This window comes from Pelodiscus sinensis, chromosome 13 (genome assembly GCF_049634645.1).
Source record: "Pelodiscus sinensis isolate JC-2024 chromosome 13, ASM4963464v1, whole genome shotgun sequence".
Lineage (NCBI taxonomy): Eukaryota > Metazoa > Chordata > Testudines > Trionychidae > Pelodiscus > Pelodiscus sinensis.
The window spans coordinates 46,386,526-46,405,849 of record NC_134723.1 but is presented as its reverse complement, the minus strand read 5'-3'; the positions used below and the strand labels follow the sequence as shown (position 1 = coordinate 46,405,849).

At 40.9% G+C, this 19,324-nt stretch overlaps 1 protein-coding gene across 11 annotated transcripts in view; it reads right to left on the bottom strand.

The window, feature by feature from the left end:
* The window catches only part of KLHL13 (kelch like family member 13), a 134,170-nt gene that overhangs the window by 25,319 nt on the left and 89,527 nt on the right, over positions 1 to 19,324 (bottom strand). For all 11 annotated transcript variants that reach the window (XM_075941167.1, XM_075941172.1, XM_075941170.1 and 8 more), the window contains 3 exons: positions 17,005 to 17,146; positions 9,994 to 10,126; positions 9,529 to 9,725 (listed from right to left, as the gene is read on the bottom strand). In XM_075941167.1, coding sequence (XP_075797282.1) covers positions 9,529 to 9,725; positions 9,994 to 10,126; positions 17,005 to 17,146 — 472 coding nt within the window. The remainder of the gene's footprint in view (positions 1 to 9,528; positions 9,726 to 9,993; positions 10,127 to 17,004; positions 17,147 to 19,324) is intronic.

Sequence of the window (19,324 nt, the reverse complement as noted above, 5' to 3'; positions counted from 1 at the left end):
CTGTGTAAAGAAGAATACTCATGCACCAAAAACAGGCCCCTAAGGTTAGATTTTTATGGGTGTTGTGGCAGGGTCAGTCCCACTCCTGGGCCCCTGACACCTGTTCAGCTCACTGGCCCACCGTCTAGGAGTCACAGTACATGGCTCACTCGCCTTAGTTTGAGATTTGTCGTCTCCCTGTAGTCTTTAACAAGGTTGATGCCAGTCTCTTGGCTCCTCCAATGTCTTGCTCTCTCCAAACTCCTTCTCAGCTCTCTTTCCCCTCACTTACAGGGAGAGTTCTTAAATAGGCCTCCAGGCAGCCCCAATTAGTTTCACCTGGGTCTTAATTGATTTTGCAGCCCCCATCTCAGCTGCCCCTAATTAGCCAGGATTGCTGACTGCCTCTTTCACCTGCTGTATCACCCCTGCTCTGTCACAGTGTATATATTAACAAATGTCAATTTTATATCACAACCAAAAATTGTTACTGATGGAAATATTTTGTCAATCAAAATTTATGGCAGCACAGAAAGAAAGTGCTGCTGGAAAAATTAGGGTTTAAGGATAATTATTATATATACACAACATGCAATGTAGACATTTGTCTTTTAACAGTTACAAAGCTTTATCTTTTTGAATCTCTGCTGTCATAAAAAAATCATCTGTTCCCCACTGTCTGACAGCTCTCTCCCCCTCCCCCAGCCACAATTTTCTGTAATTGTGAATGACGATAAAAAAACTTAATAAAACCTTGATATCTGTGAAAATTATCAAACAAAAATTGAATTCTGCCAAGCTCAATCATAACTAATTTATAGAAAGCTACTAATTTTAAACCTTAATTTCAACAGGAGCAGGTGGTGCACTGAAAGACTTGATGTACATCTATACAGAGACTATGCCAGCTGATGTGGGCTGGCGGGGCTCAGGCTACAGAACAGTTGCCTTGCTGTGTAAATTTCTGGGCTCAGGCTGGAGCCCAAGCTCTAGGACACAGTGAGGGGAATCTCAATTTACAGGTTTGTTTTTCTGTAAGGTCCCAGCTCAGAAGCACTCTTGTTTGACTGAGTTTTGTGTGTGGCAACGGTTTGTATGATACACTGCTAAACGCTAACTGCAGATCTCAAAGTAGACCATCTCAAATCTATTCTGCAAAATACTTACTCTTGAAATTTAAATCGTTACAATGGTTTAATTGACGACCTAGTCTAAATCTCATTTACCACAACTTCGTTGTGCTGCATAGGGATGTAAAATCCCATTGAAGTAGTTAACAGGTTAAACACTGGGTTGGAGCGACCGCTGCCACAGACAATGACTGCTCCAGCTGGCAGGTCAGAGCTGCTGGGGGGGAGGCGTTTAAAAGAAGGGGCAACTACCATGGACAGGGGCTGCTCCAGCCAGCCAGTCGGAGCAGCCCCCGCCTGGGAGCTGCTCCAGCCTCCACAGGTTAACAGGAACAGATAAGCCTCACCCATTAAGGTGACACTTACTGGTTAACCATTCACATCCCTTAATTGTGCATAATCTATTTAATCATCTTAATCAGTTATTAAGAACACAAGAACGGCCATAGTGGGTCAGACCAAAGGTCCATCCAGCCCAGTGTCCTTAAGGTGCATTTTCAGGATTGTGCACTTTTCTATGCTGGTCTGGACAATAAATGAACTTCCCTTAACATTTTAATGAAAACTGAAGGTCCCGTGTATATTCCACCATAGCTGAATTTATTTGGTTAAAAATGGTAGCGCTAAGAGCAGGGGGTTGGCTTATCAATGGGTCATTGTGTGGCTACATTTTTTTTTAAAATGGCGGAGGGAAGCAAGTCAGCAAATGTTAGTTCCCAGCCCAGCAAGACAATCTGCTGGCATGCCAGGACTTATGTACCTGTTTGCTGTTCCCAGCCAATGGGAGCTGCAGTAAGTGGCGCGGCCGGCCACATTCTGCCTCTGCTGTTGGCCAGAAACAGCCAATCAGACACAGGGAGCTGCAGGACTCTATGCCTGTAGATGCTCCAAATAAACAAAACGCCTCGATGTGACACCGGCTTATACTGACAAGCTGGGCCCGGAAGTTTGCCAACAGCTGATAGAGTTGGCTTATGTACAGGTCACTGTGTATTTACTTTTTTTTTTTTAAACTTGAGGGGTTGGCTTATGAATCAACAGGCTGATGATTGAATATAAATGGTGTTTTCTTGAAAAAGATACCTTTCCACTAGCCAAATGAGTAACTTTTGATTGGTTTTACAAGCATTTAGCCAGCTGTCAGGCTACATTAGACTGTACAGATTAATTCTCATTTGATTTACAGTCATTACTTTTTAAAAATATATAAAAAATACACTTGATTTAGAGTGGGGGAAATACTCTACCAAAAAGCACCGTGTATAATAATCACTCACACTGAAATATTCAAGATTTGGACAAGATACAGTACACAGAGAAAATAGTCTCCAAATACTGCTTAGTACAGAGCAACTTGCTTTATAGCTTCTTTAATTTGTATGTCTTCTGTTATAACCACTATGGTAGACACAGGAGCTGCTGCTATTGTATGAAGCCCAAGAATAAAAGGAGCTCATTAATAGGCAATGGAGTAGTTCAACCTCCATAGCTGAAATGAATGGCAAAGCTTTATGACTTAAAGGAACAGCCTAAGGCAAAATGTACAATTTCTCTTACAAAAAAGCTGATGAGATATTTGAACATCAAAGACATTTTACACACAGACAAAGGCTATAAAATTGGACTAACATTAGCAGCTCTACCTGACAGAGCTGAGGGAGAGTTCATTCCCAATAAGTATTTTTTCTTTAGTGGGGTTTAAGCAAAAACAGCAAAACAGTTCCAGTTAATTCACCCAACACTCCCCTAAAAGCTAAAACTTCCAGTTAAAAAGGAGCAAATCAAGGGAGTAGCTAGCTAGAGAGCTGCAATATATCATCATTCAGAAGAGAGGTATAAATTTTCCACTAAAGTAACAGGCATTTCTCTTTTTCCAGCTTTCATGAATGGCAAAGAGCTCCACAGAAAGTTACTGAAAATAAAACCTTAATTCCTCTGTGCCTCACAATCTTGACACCTCTCTCCCAGTTGGTCTGGGCTCCCATGAAGAGACCTTCACAATGTCGAGGTCTTTTTCACAACCGGCTCTGGCCAGCTCAAACTGGACTGATTCACCTGCACAGATTTTACACCTGGGTGTGTCTAAAGGCAAGTTAGAGGGGCACTTCTCATTGAGCTACCTGCCTCAGGAACATGGGATTTTCAATGAGAAACTTCTTAAGCCACTGCACAACAGCTGGCTGCCACTCTCACCAATCCATCCGCCATCCCTGCCATGCTTTGTACACTTCAGGCTTCCGCGCCAAGCATTCTAGCGGATTTAAAAGTCACGACAGCAATCCACAACATGGAAGGTGAGCTGAGCGCTCTCTCTTCCCCCGCTCTTCTCCCCTGCTTTGGAGATCCACGTTCATACACAAACTGATTTCCCAGTCCACACTAAGGAACTACCATGACCCACCAGAGACTATATTACAGTTAGTAGCAGGGCTGGTACCACAAAGCAAAGAACTGGAAGGGACCTCAAGACATCATCTAGTCCCATCCCCATGGCGGGAAAGTATTATCTAGACTAGTGGTTTCCAACCTTTTTACACCCAAGGTCACTTTTTAAATCTCAGAACAAGCAAAGATCTACCACCCCATCTCTCCCCAAGGCCCCACCCCTTCCTAGAAGCCCCACCCTCTCTATTCTCCTCCTCTCCATCACTTGCTATCCCCAGCCCTTATATACTCTACACTGCCACTCCCCCCCCCCCCCAATTCTTTTGTAGGAAGAGGTTTTTCCAACATTTGGCCTGTCTAGATTGGACCAAATGTTAGAAAAACCCATTCTTTTGGAATCCCCCTTATTCCTCATGGAAAGAGGAACATAGGGGTTACCAAAAGAGCACATTTGCTCTTCCACTAAAAAAAGCAGAACAAAAAATGCATCCCTGGATGCAGAAGAGTTTTTCCAGGATCTCTCTGGAATCCTGGAAAAACTCCTGCAGTCTGGCCATGCCCTCACTGGGGTGAGACAGGATGTGTGGGCTCTGGGGTGGGAATGAGGGATTTGGGTGTGGGAAGGGGTTAGAGGTGCATGCTCTGGGAGGAAATTTGGATGCAGGAGGAGATGGAAAAGGGGATGCTGGCTCAGGGAGGGGGCTCCAGGCTGGGGAGCGTTGGGGTCAGATGGAGGGTTGCGGTACTAAGCAAGCTACAGGCTTGTGGCTGTGAGGGTGCAGGAATTTGGCTTGGGGTATGTGAGGGGCTCAGGGCAGGGGGTTCCAGTGTATGATGGGCTCAGATCTAGGGGGGTACAGGAGTGTTATAATGCTGCAGCGAAATGGGGGGAGGTTGACCCCAATTGGGGGTTTGTTCTCCAGGCTTCATTTTAAAAAAAATACTATGTCAAACAAAAAGTTTCTGCACTGCCTTTATTTATGAGAAGGGCAGGGGGTCACTGACCCACAGAAAAGTCAGTTGGGGCCACACAAAGGAGATGCAAAAAACCCTCCTCTCCCCCCTCCCCCCCCCCAAGCCTCACTAATGTGGCCCCAACTGTGCTGGTAGGAGCAGGGGACATGGTACTGAGGAAGGATGCTAGTGGGTGCTGGGGCAGGGGACAGGGTTCTGCAGCAGGGGACAGGGTGCCAGTGGAGGCAGAGAGTCCCCTGCACCAGGCTCCTTCCAGAACCTCTCCCTCCCCCCGGCACAGAGGAGGGAAGCCCCCGCACGCACCTCCTCCAGGGCCAACTCCCCCTCCGGCAGCGCAGGGAAGCCCCCACGCCTGCCTCTTCGGGTAGCCCCCTCCCACAAGTTCCGGCACCGCACGCCACAGACCTGAGGAAGGGGAGCAGCCAGCACACTTCCGGAAGCGGCGCGCAGCTGCAGGACTTCCATCCACCCCGCAGGAAGCCGGCACTACCTCCATTTTCACTGGAGGTAGGTAGTGGGGCTTCTTGGGGGCGGGAGACCCGCGAACGCCTCGCAACCGACTGGTCAAGCCCTGACCAGTTGGTGACCATGGTTCTAGACCACCCCGGACAGGTCTGTTTCAATCTTCAACCATGATGATTCCCCATCCTCCCTGGGCAATTTATTCCAGTGTTTCACCACCCTGGCAGGTAGGAAGTTTTTCCTAATGTCCAACCTAAACCTCCCTTGCTGCAATTTCAGCCCATTGCTTCTTGCCCTAACAATTTTTTTCCCTCCCTCCTCCTTGTAAGGATCTTTTTTATGTACTTGAAAACTGCTACAGGGTGTCCTCGCTACACGTCCAAGATACGTTCAGAAATTGTGGACATGTAGCGGGGAATTTTTTCCCCGCGGCCGACTTCCATTTGCGCGAATTGGTCTCTTTGTTGTGCGATAAAGAGTGGCGTACGGGAGGACTTACAACAGAACTGTTCCCACATGCATCAACGATACTAATGCAGAATCAATGTATATCAAGGCAACTTATAGTGGCGACACCTTCTTTCATGGTCCCACCATCTTCTGTTTTCCAAACTAAAGAAATCCCCTTTTGTTCAGTTTTCCCTCACAGGCCATGTGTTCTAGAGCTTTAATTGTTCTTGTTGCTTTTCTGTAGACCTTCTCCAATTTGTCCTCAGCTTTCTCGAAACGTGGCCCAGAACAGGCCAACACTCCTCCCTAAATAGTCGCTTCCCGTTCTGTACATGTGCAACTGATTGCTCCTTCCTAAGTGGAGCACTTTGCATTTCTCCTTATTGATCATCATCTTATTTACCTCAGACCATTTCTCTGGCTTGCCCAGATCATTTTAAATGATAATCCATCCTCCGAAGCACTTGCGACCCCTCCCAGCGTGGTATCATCCACAACAGTCAATGCAGACAAAGATTTATATTATAACAGTGCTTGAAAATGGCTTCAAACACATTTGCAAGCTCAAACGTTATGGGTCCTTAACAGAAAATCTGTATATTCTCATTCGCGTAGAAGAAAAATATTTGCAACTTAAGACTTCAGTTTTTTGTGAATAAATTCCACAAGAAAGTGTGTGTCAAAAATTCCTGTTGTCACAAGCAAAAAGGTAGACTGAGGCACTGCTGTCTTTCAGCAAGGATGAATGCTTAGCAAGAAACCAAAATCAATATCTGATGCATGATACTAGGTATAAGCTTATCAAATCTGAGAGCAGGTTATGAACACCTATGAAACAGGTGAGGGGCTAGATGCCAAATTAGCATTATATTTTCCAGATTCCTGAGTAACAATGTTTTTCACAGTCCTCACTCACAGACACCACACAGATGAGAGGCCTTTACTATTTCAATAAGCTTTTGATAAACACTCCATTGGCAATTCTGCTGGGGGCTTTCCTTGAACATTTGAAGCCGATAAAAACAAAATATGAAAAAACAAATTAACCAGACTACGCTCAGATATATGGTTAACACTCAAGTGCACATACTTAACCTCTTTTTAAAGCATTAATAATGGACACGCACACACTGACTTGCTTATCTCCAAAAACATTCACTTTTGTTTGGTTACCAGTCATTTGTGGAAATCATATTTGCAATACTAACACCATGCCATGCCCGATAAGAGACAAATAGGATTCAGATGAATGTCCCTGTGTTACCACTTTGAATAATGTCATCAAAATGTGCACTACCATGCTCTATAGCTTCCCCCAAAGATGCTCATTTAAAACTGCTTGCTTATTTTACTGAATTTACTACTACTCAATTATAGGATCAATTTTTCCAGTTAGAAATAGGGTCTAGAAGAGAAATCTGTCAGCCTTGGGAAGAGCTAATGTTTCACAAGTTGGTGACTATTGAGAAAGACTCTGAAGGAACCTGCGGAAATTAGCCTTAGGCTTTGGAGCTATTACCTGTCCAAATGTAGTAACATAATAAAACAAAGTAATGTGCTCAGAAAATCTTGTCAATCACTCAGGAAAATAAGGATCTCAAACAAGCAACCCAACTCCCTCACTGAACTCAAGAGAGGTCTTGAGAGTTCGGGCAGAGAATTATTTCACACACAATTTAAATTAACAGTCTTGACACTGTTGGGCCAAGGATGGGGAAATAAGTTCCAGAGGTGAGAATCTCTAAGGTGACTTTGTCTGCAGCCTGCTTTTTTTTAAAGCCAGAAGATTGTCAACCTGAGAACCTTTAACGATTGCAACTAACGTAATCTCAACAAAAATGTCAGCTTCAGTCCCTTGGCTTTCAGTGGTCTGGTATTTGCTAGGAAAACAGAGGTTTGTTCTGAACATGTTAGCTAGTATGGTAAAATCCTAGCATAGACCACTTATAGTTTTAACATACTAGTGGGGGTAAAATCCTAGTTGGGAACACAGGGTCTATCTTAACCAGATGTGTGTTAAAGCTACAAATTGTCTTATCCACATTAGGATTTTCAAACACATTAATGTGAGCTCTTAAAAACAAATATTTTTTTCCTAGTGTGAACATGGCCAGTGGATTTTCCAAGACACTTCATTTTTCTACCACCTATGGAGACATATTGCTACACTAGGGAAAAGCATTTAAAACTGATCACTAGCAACTGTCAGTCCTAGTATCCCTCACCCTTTTTCACAGCTATTGCCTATACATGTAGACTGGTAACTAAGTAGTGCTGTAAATGTGTGAGTTTTTCAGTTAGGCTATGTCTAGAGAACATCCCTCTTTTGAAAAAGGATGTAAATTAGACAGACCGAAATTGCCAATGAAGCCGGGATTAGAATTTCTTGCGCTTTATTTGAATAATGGTGGCCACACATTATCGAAAATGGGCATTTCGAAAGTGAAACCCGCTGTCTAGATGTGGTTCTTTTGGGGGAAAAACCCTTATTCAAAGGATCCTGTACTCCTGGCCGCCATTATGCAAATGAAGTGTGGGAAATTCAAATCCCGGCTTAATTTGCAATTTCGATCTGTCTAATTTACATCCCTCTTTCGAAAGAAGGATGTAGTTTAGACATAACTTTACTGTAAAAACACAACTTACACTCCTATTGCAAACAACCTCTTTATGCTTTCTCTCAGGTTACAACTAAGTAATAGGAAAGCCTTAAGAGATTCAGAAGTGATGAAGTCTCTCCAGATCCACGGTTGTATATACTAGCACATACCTCCCTCATCTTGGGATGCTGTGATTTTATGTTAAAAACCTGCTCATTACAATGAAAACATGAACTCGATTGTGCAACCAATTAAGAGCACACATATATACACACAGGGTCTATAGATGTAATGCTTAGGTTAAAAGCTGCCAAAAGTAAGATTCCACATAATAGGAGTGCTTTTTAATAGATTTTTATGATAAAACGCAAGGTTATATACTTGCATTTTACATTAAAATCTATAAAAATGATCCTCTGATTTAAGCTCTCCTTTTCAACAGGCCTTTGCTGGGGGGGAGAGGGAGAGGAAATGGAAATGGGAGATAATAGAGACTATTAACTCACTTGGAACTCAATAATAGGTTTTGTAAGAGACACAACCACATGACAACGCTATAGGCTACGTCTACACTGGCATGATCTTGCGCAAAAACTCTTTAGCATGTGCTTTTGCACAAGAGCATCCATGCCAGTGTAGATGCTCTCTTGCGCAAGAAAACTGATGGCCAATTTAACCGTAGGGCTTTCTTGCGCAAGAAATTCATGTTGACTGTCTACAATGGCCTCTTGCACAAGAACAGTTGCGCAAAAGGGCTTATTCCTGAGCGGGAGCATCATAATTCTTGCACAAGAAGCCCTGATTTTATACAGTAGAACGTCAGTTTACTTGCGCAAGAACACACGGCCGGTGTAGACAGGCAGCAAGTTTTTGCGCAAGAGCGGATGCTTTGGCGCAAGATTGCACCAGTGTAGACACAGCCTATTTGTAAGTTCAGTATATATTCAATACACAAGTTTTTCCTCTGTGTGTGTGCCAAACATACAGTGATCACCATTAAAATCCTTGTAATGACCTTTTCAAATAATTAACATTACTGACATCCCCTACATATTCACTGTATTGGAGTATACTATACTTAAAGAATATTATTGTAACATCATCCGTTCAAAAAATGTATATACAAAGCCACAAGTATAAAGATGACAAATAATTGACTGAATAATAATGAATAAGCTACTGAACATTCAAACTTTCTTATGGTATGATATAAAAAAATGAGTGTCGGTGAGAGAAATCCATAACGAGCTAAAAGTGTGACTATCATTTATTGAAATAAAATGTTCCAGTTCATGCAGTAAAATTAGACACTGCAACAAGCTGTTCCTTTTTTTAAATGTGTCATGATATTTAAATCATAAGCTTAGTGTGATTAGTGCTAGGTACAATAAATAAGATTCAGTTGTATGGTTCCTTTGAGCACAGGAACATACTGTATGTGAACCAGTTACCAATGTCATGATGAAATTCTTGCTTATGGATACTACACAATGACTTGGGTTTTTTAAGTCAGAACTTGAAACTTATATCAAATCAAAATGCCTTACCCCAGATATCAGAAACACTTTACAGAAGTCCAAAACTGGTAAAATCTGCAAAAAGCTGGCAGCTTCTAGAGTGTCTTGAAGGTTGTCCATGTTAAGAGAAAGTTTTGCAGTATAAATGAAATCAATAATCTTCTTTAGACCTATTTTGTTCACACCATGAAGCTTAATGCACATTAAATCTTGTTCCTTCATTCCACCTGAGAATGGAATTTAGATAAGTTATGTGTTCTTCAGTTGCATTTGAAAGAGATCACTAATTAAAAAATGTATTCTTACACAAAGTCAACTCACTTGAACTTTAATTTCAATTAAATGAATCAATTCTGATTTTTTATTATTCTAATAATACCACGAAGGGAAAAAAGTGTTTGATCTAGTATTTGTATTAGACATTTATTAGACTAACAATGAAGACTGTTTCGGTAATAAATTTGGATTTTGAGCTGTTTTAAGCAAAAGCATTACCTGTGAACATTGCCTTGAAGTAATCACTAGCTGATGCCATCATAGCTCTGTGAACAGGAAATACTTCATCACCATCACCTGGTACTAGCGTCACATCACAAAGTAAACCTTCTATTCGCAGTTGGTCAAATCCCTGCAAACAAGATCACAACTTTAACTGTCCAGTCTCCATAAAGTGAGAAGTAAAAAAGTTTGTTTACCTTATTTAAGGGAAGTTATTTACTTTAAGTTGTCAAGGAGTTCACACCACTGCTGGAAACTCAAGGAACACAGTAATGGGAGATAAGAGCAGGGATAAATGAGAGAGAAAACGGAACAGGGGGAAGGGTTAAAAAAAAAAAATCAGTAACTTAGTTGTTTGTATACAAATGCAAAAAGTATGGGGAATAGTGAGTAAACAAGTACAATAGTTGGTATCACAGAGACTTGGTGGGATGATATGCATGACTGGAATACTGGTTTTGCTCAGAAAGTCCAGGCAGAGAAAAAAGGGAGGTGGTGTTCCCTTCTGTTAAAAATGTATACTCTTGGATGGAAGCAGAGATGGAGAGAGGAGACAGACTTGTTGAGAGTCTCAGGGAAAGGATAAAAAGGGCAAAAAACAAGGGTGACATCATGGTCTACTACTGGTCACCTCACCAGAAAGAAGAGGTGGATAAAGCTTTTTTTGAGCTAACAAAGTCAACCAAAGCACAGGACTTGGTGATGAGGGACTTCAACTATCCAGACATCTGCTGGGAAAGTAGCACAACAGGGCACAGATTATCCAATAAATTCATGGACTGCATTTGGAGACTTTTTTTTTTTTCCAGAAGGTTGAAAAAGCTACTGAGGGGGAAGCAGTTTTAGATCTGATTTTGACAAATAGGGAGGAACTGTCAAGACTATGAGACTGGAAGGCAGCCTGGGTAAACGTGATCATGGAGTGACAGAATTCATGATTTTAAGGAATGGTAGGAAGGAGACTAGCAATCTAAAGACAATGGATTTCAAGGTGGGAGACTTTAGTAAACTCAGGGAGCTGGTAGGATGGTACCACAGGAAGCAGAATTAAGAAAAACCAATTAAAAAGGTAGTTTTTCAAACAGACATTATTAAGGATGCAAGCAAAATTGGAAGTATGGCAAGAGATCACCCTGGCGTAAGCAGGAAATCTTGAATGATCTAAAAATCAGAAAGGAACCCTATAGAAAGTGGACGCTAGGTCAAATTACAAAGGATGAATATAAACAAAACAAAAGTATGCAGGGACAAAATTAGAAGGAGTTAAGGCACAAAATGAGCACAATCTAGTTAGAGACAAAAAGGGCAACAAAAAACATTCTAAAATATTAGAAGCAAGAGGAAGACCAAGGACAGAGTAGGACCATTACTTAATGAAGACGGAAAACCAATAATGGACAATGTAGAAGTGACAGAGGTGTTCATCGACTTCTGCGTGTCAGTTTTCACCAAGAAGGTTGATGGTGATTGGACAACTCGCTGGGGGAAAAGAGGTAGATTGAAAAGTTAAAACAGGAAAAGAATAAGTAAAAAGTTATTTAGAAAAGTTAGACGTCTGCAAGTCAAGAGAGGACCAACAAAAACGACTAAAATTCTAGAAGCCACGACCTACAAGAGAAGATTGAAAGAACTGGATTTGTTTAGTCTGGAGAAAAGAAGACTGAGAGGGGACATCATAACCGCCTTCACATACTTAAAAGGCTGCTAAAGGGAGAAGGGAGAAAAAAATGTCTCCTTAACCTAGGATGATAGGACAAGCAGCAATTAGGGATGTCAGTGGTTAACCAGTGAGCATCACCCTCACCAGGTGAGGCTTATCAGTTTACCCATGGCTGGCCAGAGTGTGGGTTAAGGGGCCTGTTTAAGCGGTTAACTGATTTAATGGGATTTTACATCCTTATTAGCAATGGGCTTAAACTGCAGCCAGGGAGGTTTAGGTTGGACATTAGGAAAAACTTCCTGCCTGTCAGGGTGGTGTGAAACTGGAATAAATTGCCTGGAGGGTTGTGGAATTTCCATCTCTGGAGATTTTAAGAGCAGGTTGGACAGACACCTGTCAGGTATGGTCTAGATGGTGCTTGGTCCTGATGTGAGGGTAGGGAACTGGATGTGATGACCTCTTGAGGTCCCTTCCAGTTCTACTGTTCTAGGATTCTAGGACAGTTTACAGCAACAATAGTAACCGAAGTGGCTAGTGCCCTGCAAACCTGATTACCACAGCAAGACACCACAGAGAGCGTGTGCCAAATCAACTGGGCTCGGGCTGCGGGGCTGTTAATCTGTGGTGCAGACAGACAATCTGGTTCAGGCTCCAGCCCTAGGCCTGGGACTCTCCCACCACGCACAAGCCTAGACGCATGTACACTGAACTAGCCCTGCAGTCCAAGCTAGTACACATGGGCCAGCCACAGGTTTTTAAATGACAGAGGAGGGATGTGAACGGGTAACCAGTTAACCGGTTATCTGGTAAGCATCACCCTGCTCATGGCCCGTTGTAGCTGGAGGACTGTTACAGCCCGGTGCGGGGCTGGTAGCAGGAGCTCTCCTCCTCCCCGCCACCTATCATCACTGTGTGCTGGGTTACTGGCTTCTGCTGCCCCCCCATCCCCCACATTGAGTGTCTGGGAGCAGAAGCTGACCCCCTTTCCTCCTCCCCCACACACACACAGCTGCTGGCCCTGCGTGGAGCGGGGAGGTTCGGGGGGGAGGGGGAAATGTGGAATGGGATCCCACTTTAATGGTTAAACTTAAGATTTAACCGATTAAGTGACTGACCAGAACATTGCATCCCTACTGCAGACATACCCTATAAGAGCAGTGAATGTCCCTGTATTGAACTTTTGGGCTACACAGAATTATGGAAACCTTCCCATCTTCTTTACTGCCCTTCCCATCCTAGCCAGAAAAACCAGACTGATCCAAGGACAGGACCAAATATTCTGTAACCAATCTAAGTTTAATGTTTGACGATTAGATAATACAAGCCACCCATTTACTTTTAACCAAGTACCAAAATAAAGCATCTCAGTAATCAAAAAAACCCTCCCTTGGGTCATTTTAATCAGGCCTTCTAACTAGTCCGTCCCCCCGCCCCCCAAAATAAGAGGAAGTACCTACTAGTCCTCCAATCTATCTTGAAAGAATAGGTATTAAGACTTGAGAAAAATTATTTGTTTCAAACTGGAATCTGAAAGCAATGAGCTGTGATCAATGTCTGTTTGCCAGGGTCTTCAAACAGTGCTATTTGCTGCTATAGTAGCTGCCGTGCTGAAAGATCAAGCAAAAAAAAATCTCTGCCGCAGTACTGACCAAAGTCACTTTCTAGTAAACTATAAATTGAACAGATAGTAGCAGCCAGCCACTTTTTTGGGGGGAGGAGGGTGCTTCTGTGAGAGCACTTTTAAGTATAGAGTCTACTAAGTGCTGATGAGAATCCTTGTAGCCCTAGAATACACTATCCTGTGGGATGGTGATCAATGTACCCACGTAGTAACCTTGCTTCTGCCTGGAAGGAACTCCTCCCATAAGGTTAAGTTCAGCTTTGCAAAGGCTCCAGGAAGAAGCTATTTCCAATCATGTAGAAAAAAGAATCAGTGATAGTTCCCAGGGAGGTAAGAGGTGCACCATGGGGACCTGGGAGAAAAAAGTCTGAGCTGTCCTAAGATTTGAAGGAGAAGTACTACCAAGCAAAGGCCCAGGAGTTAGGTACTAAGGTACTAGTGGTACTTTCACCCCAAACTAACAATTAGAAATAAAAAGCACTGCCTCGTTTAAATTTGAAAATCTTTTGTGATCCACTTCAGCTATATTGGCAGCTAGTCCTAAAAGAAGATGTAATTCTTTAGGGCATCTATACAAGAAAACAAACTGCACTTCTGCCTAAAATCCCAAGTACCAAAAGATGTGTATGTGCGATAGACTTTTTCCTAGATTCAAGCCTAATGATGCCAACACAATTTTAAGCAGAAATGAGAAAACAGAGGAACTACTTCCTGAAACGTATAGCATTTTAAAGCCTCATAACCTTGAGAGAGGATGACAATATCCGCCAAAGATGAGCAAAAGCCTGTGACAGTATCCCACAATGCCTTAGTTTGGTTGATCCAACAAAGAGAATTTAGATCAGGATGGCCAGAAGACCACCTTTAGATCATTATCTCCAGCAGACTGTAGCGCTACAGCCGGACCATTCTCCATTAGGGAAATGGGCACAGAGAATACACCACAAGTTGCCCCACTACATTTTGTTTAACTCACCTGCACCTTTAGTACATGTATAAACTTTATTTCTTACTCAGAGTTAGAGAGAAGAATTGATCAAATCAAAAAATGTTCCTCAGCTTAAAAGCGAATAGCTGCACAGGCTTGCTGTGCATGACTCGCTTGTAATCATCTGCAGAAAAAGGTGGCTTAAAATGTTTCAAAATATAGTTGGGATGGCTGTATGAAAAAATCAGGGCATTAGGCTTCCCAATGTCTCTGGTGAGCGATGTCACAGATGTTGTAGCCACAGGGAAGGAATACAAGATTTTAGTTGGGATGGTTCTACCATCAAGCATAGTGGGGTGGGGTAGGGCTGTGGGTGGAAGTAAGACCATCTCCCTGGCAATTCAGGACACGTTTGGCCTTTTCTCTAGTATGTTTTTAGACTGTCTTAGCGCTCTTCATGATATTCTCTGATTCATTCACACATCCACCTCTGCACTGCTACCTCTGCCATGCAGAGAGCTCCCAGTCTTGCTAACCATGACTGTTTCCAAGATTCACATGCCCCCATTCCAATGGTGGAACAACGGGAGTGTATGTCTCTGATCTGTAGCTATCTCTGTACTGCTAGGGCATAAACAGAAATCTGCTGGGAGTGAGAACATTTTTCGAGTTATGCCTGTCAAGTTATAGTTATTAGCCAGCTTCAGAAACCAATGAATATATATCATGTTACCAAGGCTTTTCTTCTTCAGGTTTACTTTTTTTAAAAAATCCTTAAAATTGTTAGTCTTGGGACAGCAATGTGAATTTATCTTACATCTAGTATTTATGTAGTTCTATACAGCAATTAGCATGTGTAAAGGTAGATGTGTTAAGTGGTTTACATAAGCAAATAAATATATGCAATAAAATTTCATTTCATTGGCACTTTACATTTCATGGTCTATTTGTTTTACATACAACGTATAACAAACTGACACGGTGAGGCCATCACTTTAGTTCACATTAATTATAATGGGGAAAAGACACGAGAAAATTTAATGTGACTGCTAAAGTGCAATGATGTGGCTTTGCTCTCTAGCGCAGAGTCTCAAGATCGAAAATAAGACTGCAACACCTGCATACATCAGCGTGAGAAAGCCTCCTGGGTGAAGATTTAAAGTGCAGTTCTGCTTTGAAAACTTCAGACACAGCTTATGGAATCCCAAGTGTGACTAGGGTTACTAATGGTTTCAACAAAAAATACCAGACACAGTTGACATCACAATCTACATCACATCTTACTTAGAAAATATCAGCTATTTCTATTGTCTCATTTCTATTTTCTCAATGTATTTCCTGAACAGAAAGCTCAAATACTGGACTGTCTGGTTCAAAACAGCATACCTGGCAACCCTAAGTGTGTCACTTCCATTTCACATGTGCACAGTTGCAAAGTAAAAAGAGGTTTGCCCAACCTGTTGGGCCTTGCAGCTGAATTCTCTCCATTTTGTGCATCACTAGTGATAAGGTTCCATGTTTCATATTAAGTGTAAATGAAGGCCTATGCACTTTCATTGACACACTTACCTATTTGCTTCTACATGATTGCCCAGATCTACTAAGATATACTGTACTAACCAAATTTGGAATATACAGGATGAAACAGTTTAATCCTTCATAGCTCTGTAGAGCTTGCAGAAATAAGTGCTACAATTTTATTTTTGTCATTCAAGTCAACCGATCTGATCCCGAATAAACATAGGGGGAGAAAGTGTCACTTCACAGCCACTTTTCAGAGTAGAACCACTTGCTAAACATTTTCTACCATTTCAGTTTGTATACCCACTTGGGGTAACTTCAAGTTTTTATACTTCAGTTTTGAAGAATTAACTCAAAGGCACAAGCATCTGCTAATATATGCTTAGGAGTTTTATCTACAGAGGGGTTGTATGGTTTTCTTGAAGTGTACGCCCTCATGACACAAATTAAAGCCTTCTACTTCCTTCTAGACAGCAGTTGCCACTGTATGTACAGTACATACTATTACTGGAAAAACATGAAACTTGCTTGATTTGATAGATGTCAATTAAATGAAGTTAATCTGTCCCCAGCTGTACATGATGACAGGCAAGATAAATGGATGGCTATTTCATGGTTGGACAACAAAAGAGTATGTTTATTAAGAAAGCAAGAGCTGGCAGTGATGAGCTTCATAACAATTTTCCCAAATCCTCTAAGTGCACGTTTTTTACTAATTATTTCATATGAAGGTCACATACTGTGGCTTCCAAACCATAAAGAAACTGGACAATTGGAAGTTTCACTGTTTTAGGAGCACCAAGAGAGGAATAGTATAGCTGTGGCAAGGAGGCTTAAACACAATGTTCACACAGAAAATGCCAGAACAGGAAATTCACCTGAAAAAGTTGCCTGACTGCATGAAAAAGGGTGTTGCTTTGAAACAGCAGTCCCTCCCTCACCTTAGCAAACCTTATTTACCCATTTGAAGTTAATAGTGAACAAGTCTATAATTAGAGTAAAAGGTCAAGTTTTTCAAACTGTTGCTGTGCTTTGAACATTTAACTTGGAAAATCTGATTTTCAAAGATAGCTTAAGATCCCAAAGAGAAAATAAAGAACACCAAACCATGCTGCCTATTCAACAAGGGTACTGTCAGCATGACACAAAAACATTTAATAAGGATTTTGGGGTACTATTCTAAGTTTAAGAACTTCCTAGATGCACAAATGGTTCAAAGCCTTGAAAAGCCTTCAGGTAAAACAGGTATTAATTTTACAATATGCTGTGTTAGATTACCTGTAATACCACAGAACTATGAGTGTTGCTGGTGAAAAATCTTGTGGTCCCTGTCTTTGAAGACTGTAGATGGGCAGACACTCCCATATCGCTGCTACCAAGCGATACTTTCATGTGAGGATCTTCCTCTTCCACTAGCGATCTAAGAAAATGGGAACAAAAGAGCACGCTTAAGCACACAGTTACTTAGATTAATTGTTGATAGATAAACATTCAACCCATAGTAATTTAGGCTCCAAGCCAATGTCAAGTTTAAGTTATTTTATTGATTACAGTGGGAGTTACACCAGATCCTTATTGCTCATCTGATTTAGATAAAGGAATGTGTTTAAGGTAATCAATGTAACATTTTATTATTTTAAAAATTCATCATTTCATTTCAGATTTTTGATTATTAGATCAGCAACGAGGTTGACGCAAGTGGGCTTAATAAAAGTCAATTCCATTTTCCTTTAAAAAATAGACACTTCTCTACAAATGTTTGTATGTGTGTTTACAGTTATTTAAGACACCTTTGTTTTCTCAATTTCATAATAAAGTGTCTACCTCACCAGACTAATACATGAAGCTATTAATGCAAAATGTGATCTTAAAGTTTATTTCATTTGTATTGTTTTCTGCAGACTTGCACCAATATGAAAAGAATACTGAAAAGGTGCCATAATTTGTCAACACAAGTTATCCTTGAATATAGGGTTTTAATGCCAAATCTAATGGTGGAGCAAGTTTATCAAATGCCTATGTTTTCAACTGCTGCAGCGTTGCTGCCTTACTATTTTCATCTTGTGATAAAAAGTGCATGTAAACTTTCAGCTGTCTAGGGCTTTCATGTAAATGCTATTTATTTTATTTTTATTTAAATAAAGAAACAGATACACAAGGCCTTGTACCCCACCATGACATTCAAGATTTTTAGGGGTATTTAGTTTTTAAATCACCTGGATGCTAGGTCTTCAGAAAGTTATCAATACTGATCAGTTACAGTATATACTGAATGTTGTAAGTTATCAGGATTCAAACTGGAATGGTTCAATAGATGGCATTACCAAACATGTTATAACCCCATATATGGAACTGAAACTATCCATTAGAAACTGAGCATTTGAGTAAAGCATTCATAACACAACCAATTTGACAACTCTTATATATTGCATACAGAAATAGGTCTCATTCAATTGTAGCATACAGCTATAAACATTGGCCTCCAAACTAGTTTCAGAAATCACTTTAAAATCATTGCTAGAAGATAAGTTGGAAAGCAAAGCTGAATTTTCACACTTCACTTTTAAGGAAGCCCAACCGAAAATGCATTTTTTTTTAAGCAAATAATTTACTCTCAGTATACACACTGAAGTAGTCTATTAAAAAGCACTTTCTGAAACTTGAGAATTTTTCTGGTAGGGTTCGTATATTCTGTATGTTCAAACCCATTTTTTTTTTTAAAACACGAGTTACAAAAAACATTCAAAACAAACCATTTTCATCACTCAACAATGCACATGGGTTTGAAACAGTACGGTTTTATGCACACAGACATAACACACAGTAAAGGAACAAGATATGCTTCAGGGGTTTGAATTCACATGTGAAGTAATACACATACTTGAACAAGCTGTAATAAATTAATGTATTTTAGCATGCACTATAGTGCAGTCTGTTTACAATTTTGTTATTGTTTTAAATCTCATCATTTCTTTAACATACAAATCAGTATTTTACATCCCATTTGTAATCAGAAAGTTATTCTCCATATGCTGGAAAAAACAAACAGTCAAAACAGCATACAACAAAAGGATTAGATAAAGCAGTTTCTATAGTGCATGACCTGCACGTTCTTGGTCAGTGTGCTCTGTTTCTATTTTAAAATCTAAACTTGAGTATATGCCCTCATGTAGTTATGAGAGCTTTGCTCCTTACGTTTACACATCATTGCCAAAAAGATTTATGTTTACATAGAGGAAAGTTGTGTTGTTGTGGGAGAAAGAATTATTACAAACATCCTTTTCAACTTCATTGACTGGTTACTTCTCTAAAATAAATATGTCAAGTATCTACTCAGATAACCAATGAAACAATAACTTCAAAATGTTTTTCTTTAACTTCAAGGAAAATGACGAAAGTGCATCTTAACTATGAGGTAGGCAACCAAACCAAAATTTTCAGTGGGCTATTAAGGTTTTAACCACAATACAGGAAAACTCCATACAATATGCATATATTTAGCATGAATCCTAAATATCTGAAGGGAAGGTTACTCACCTCGTGCAGTAACTGGAGTTCTTCGAGATGTATCCCCGTGGGTGCTCCACTTAGGTGTGTC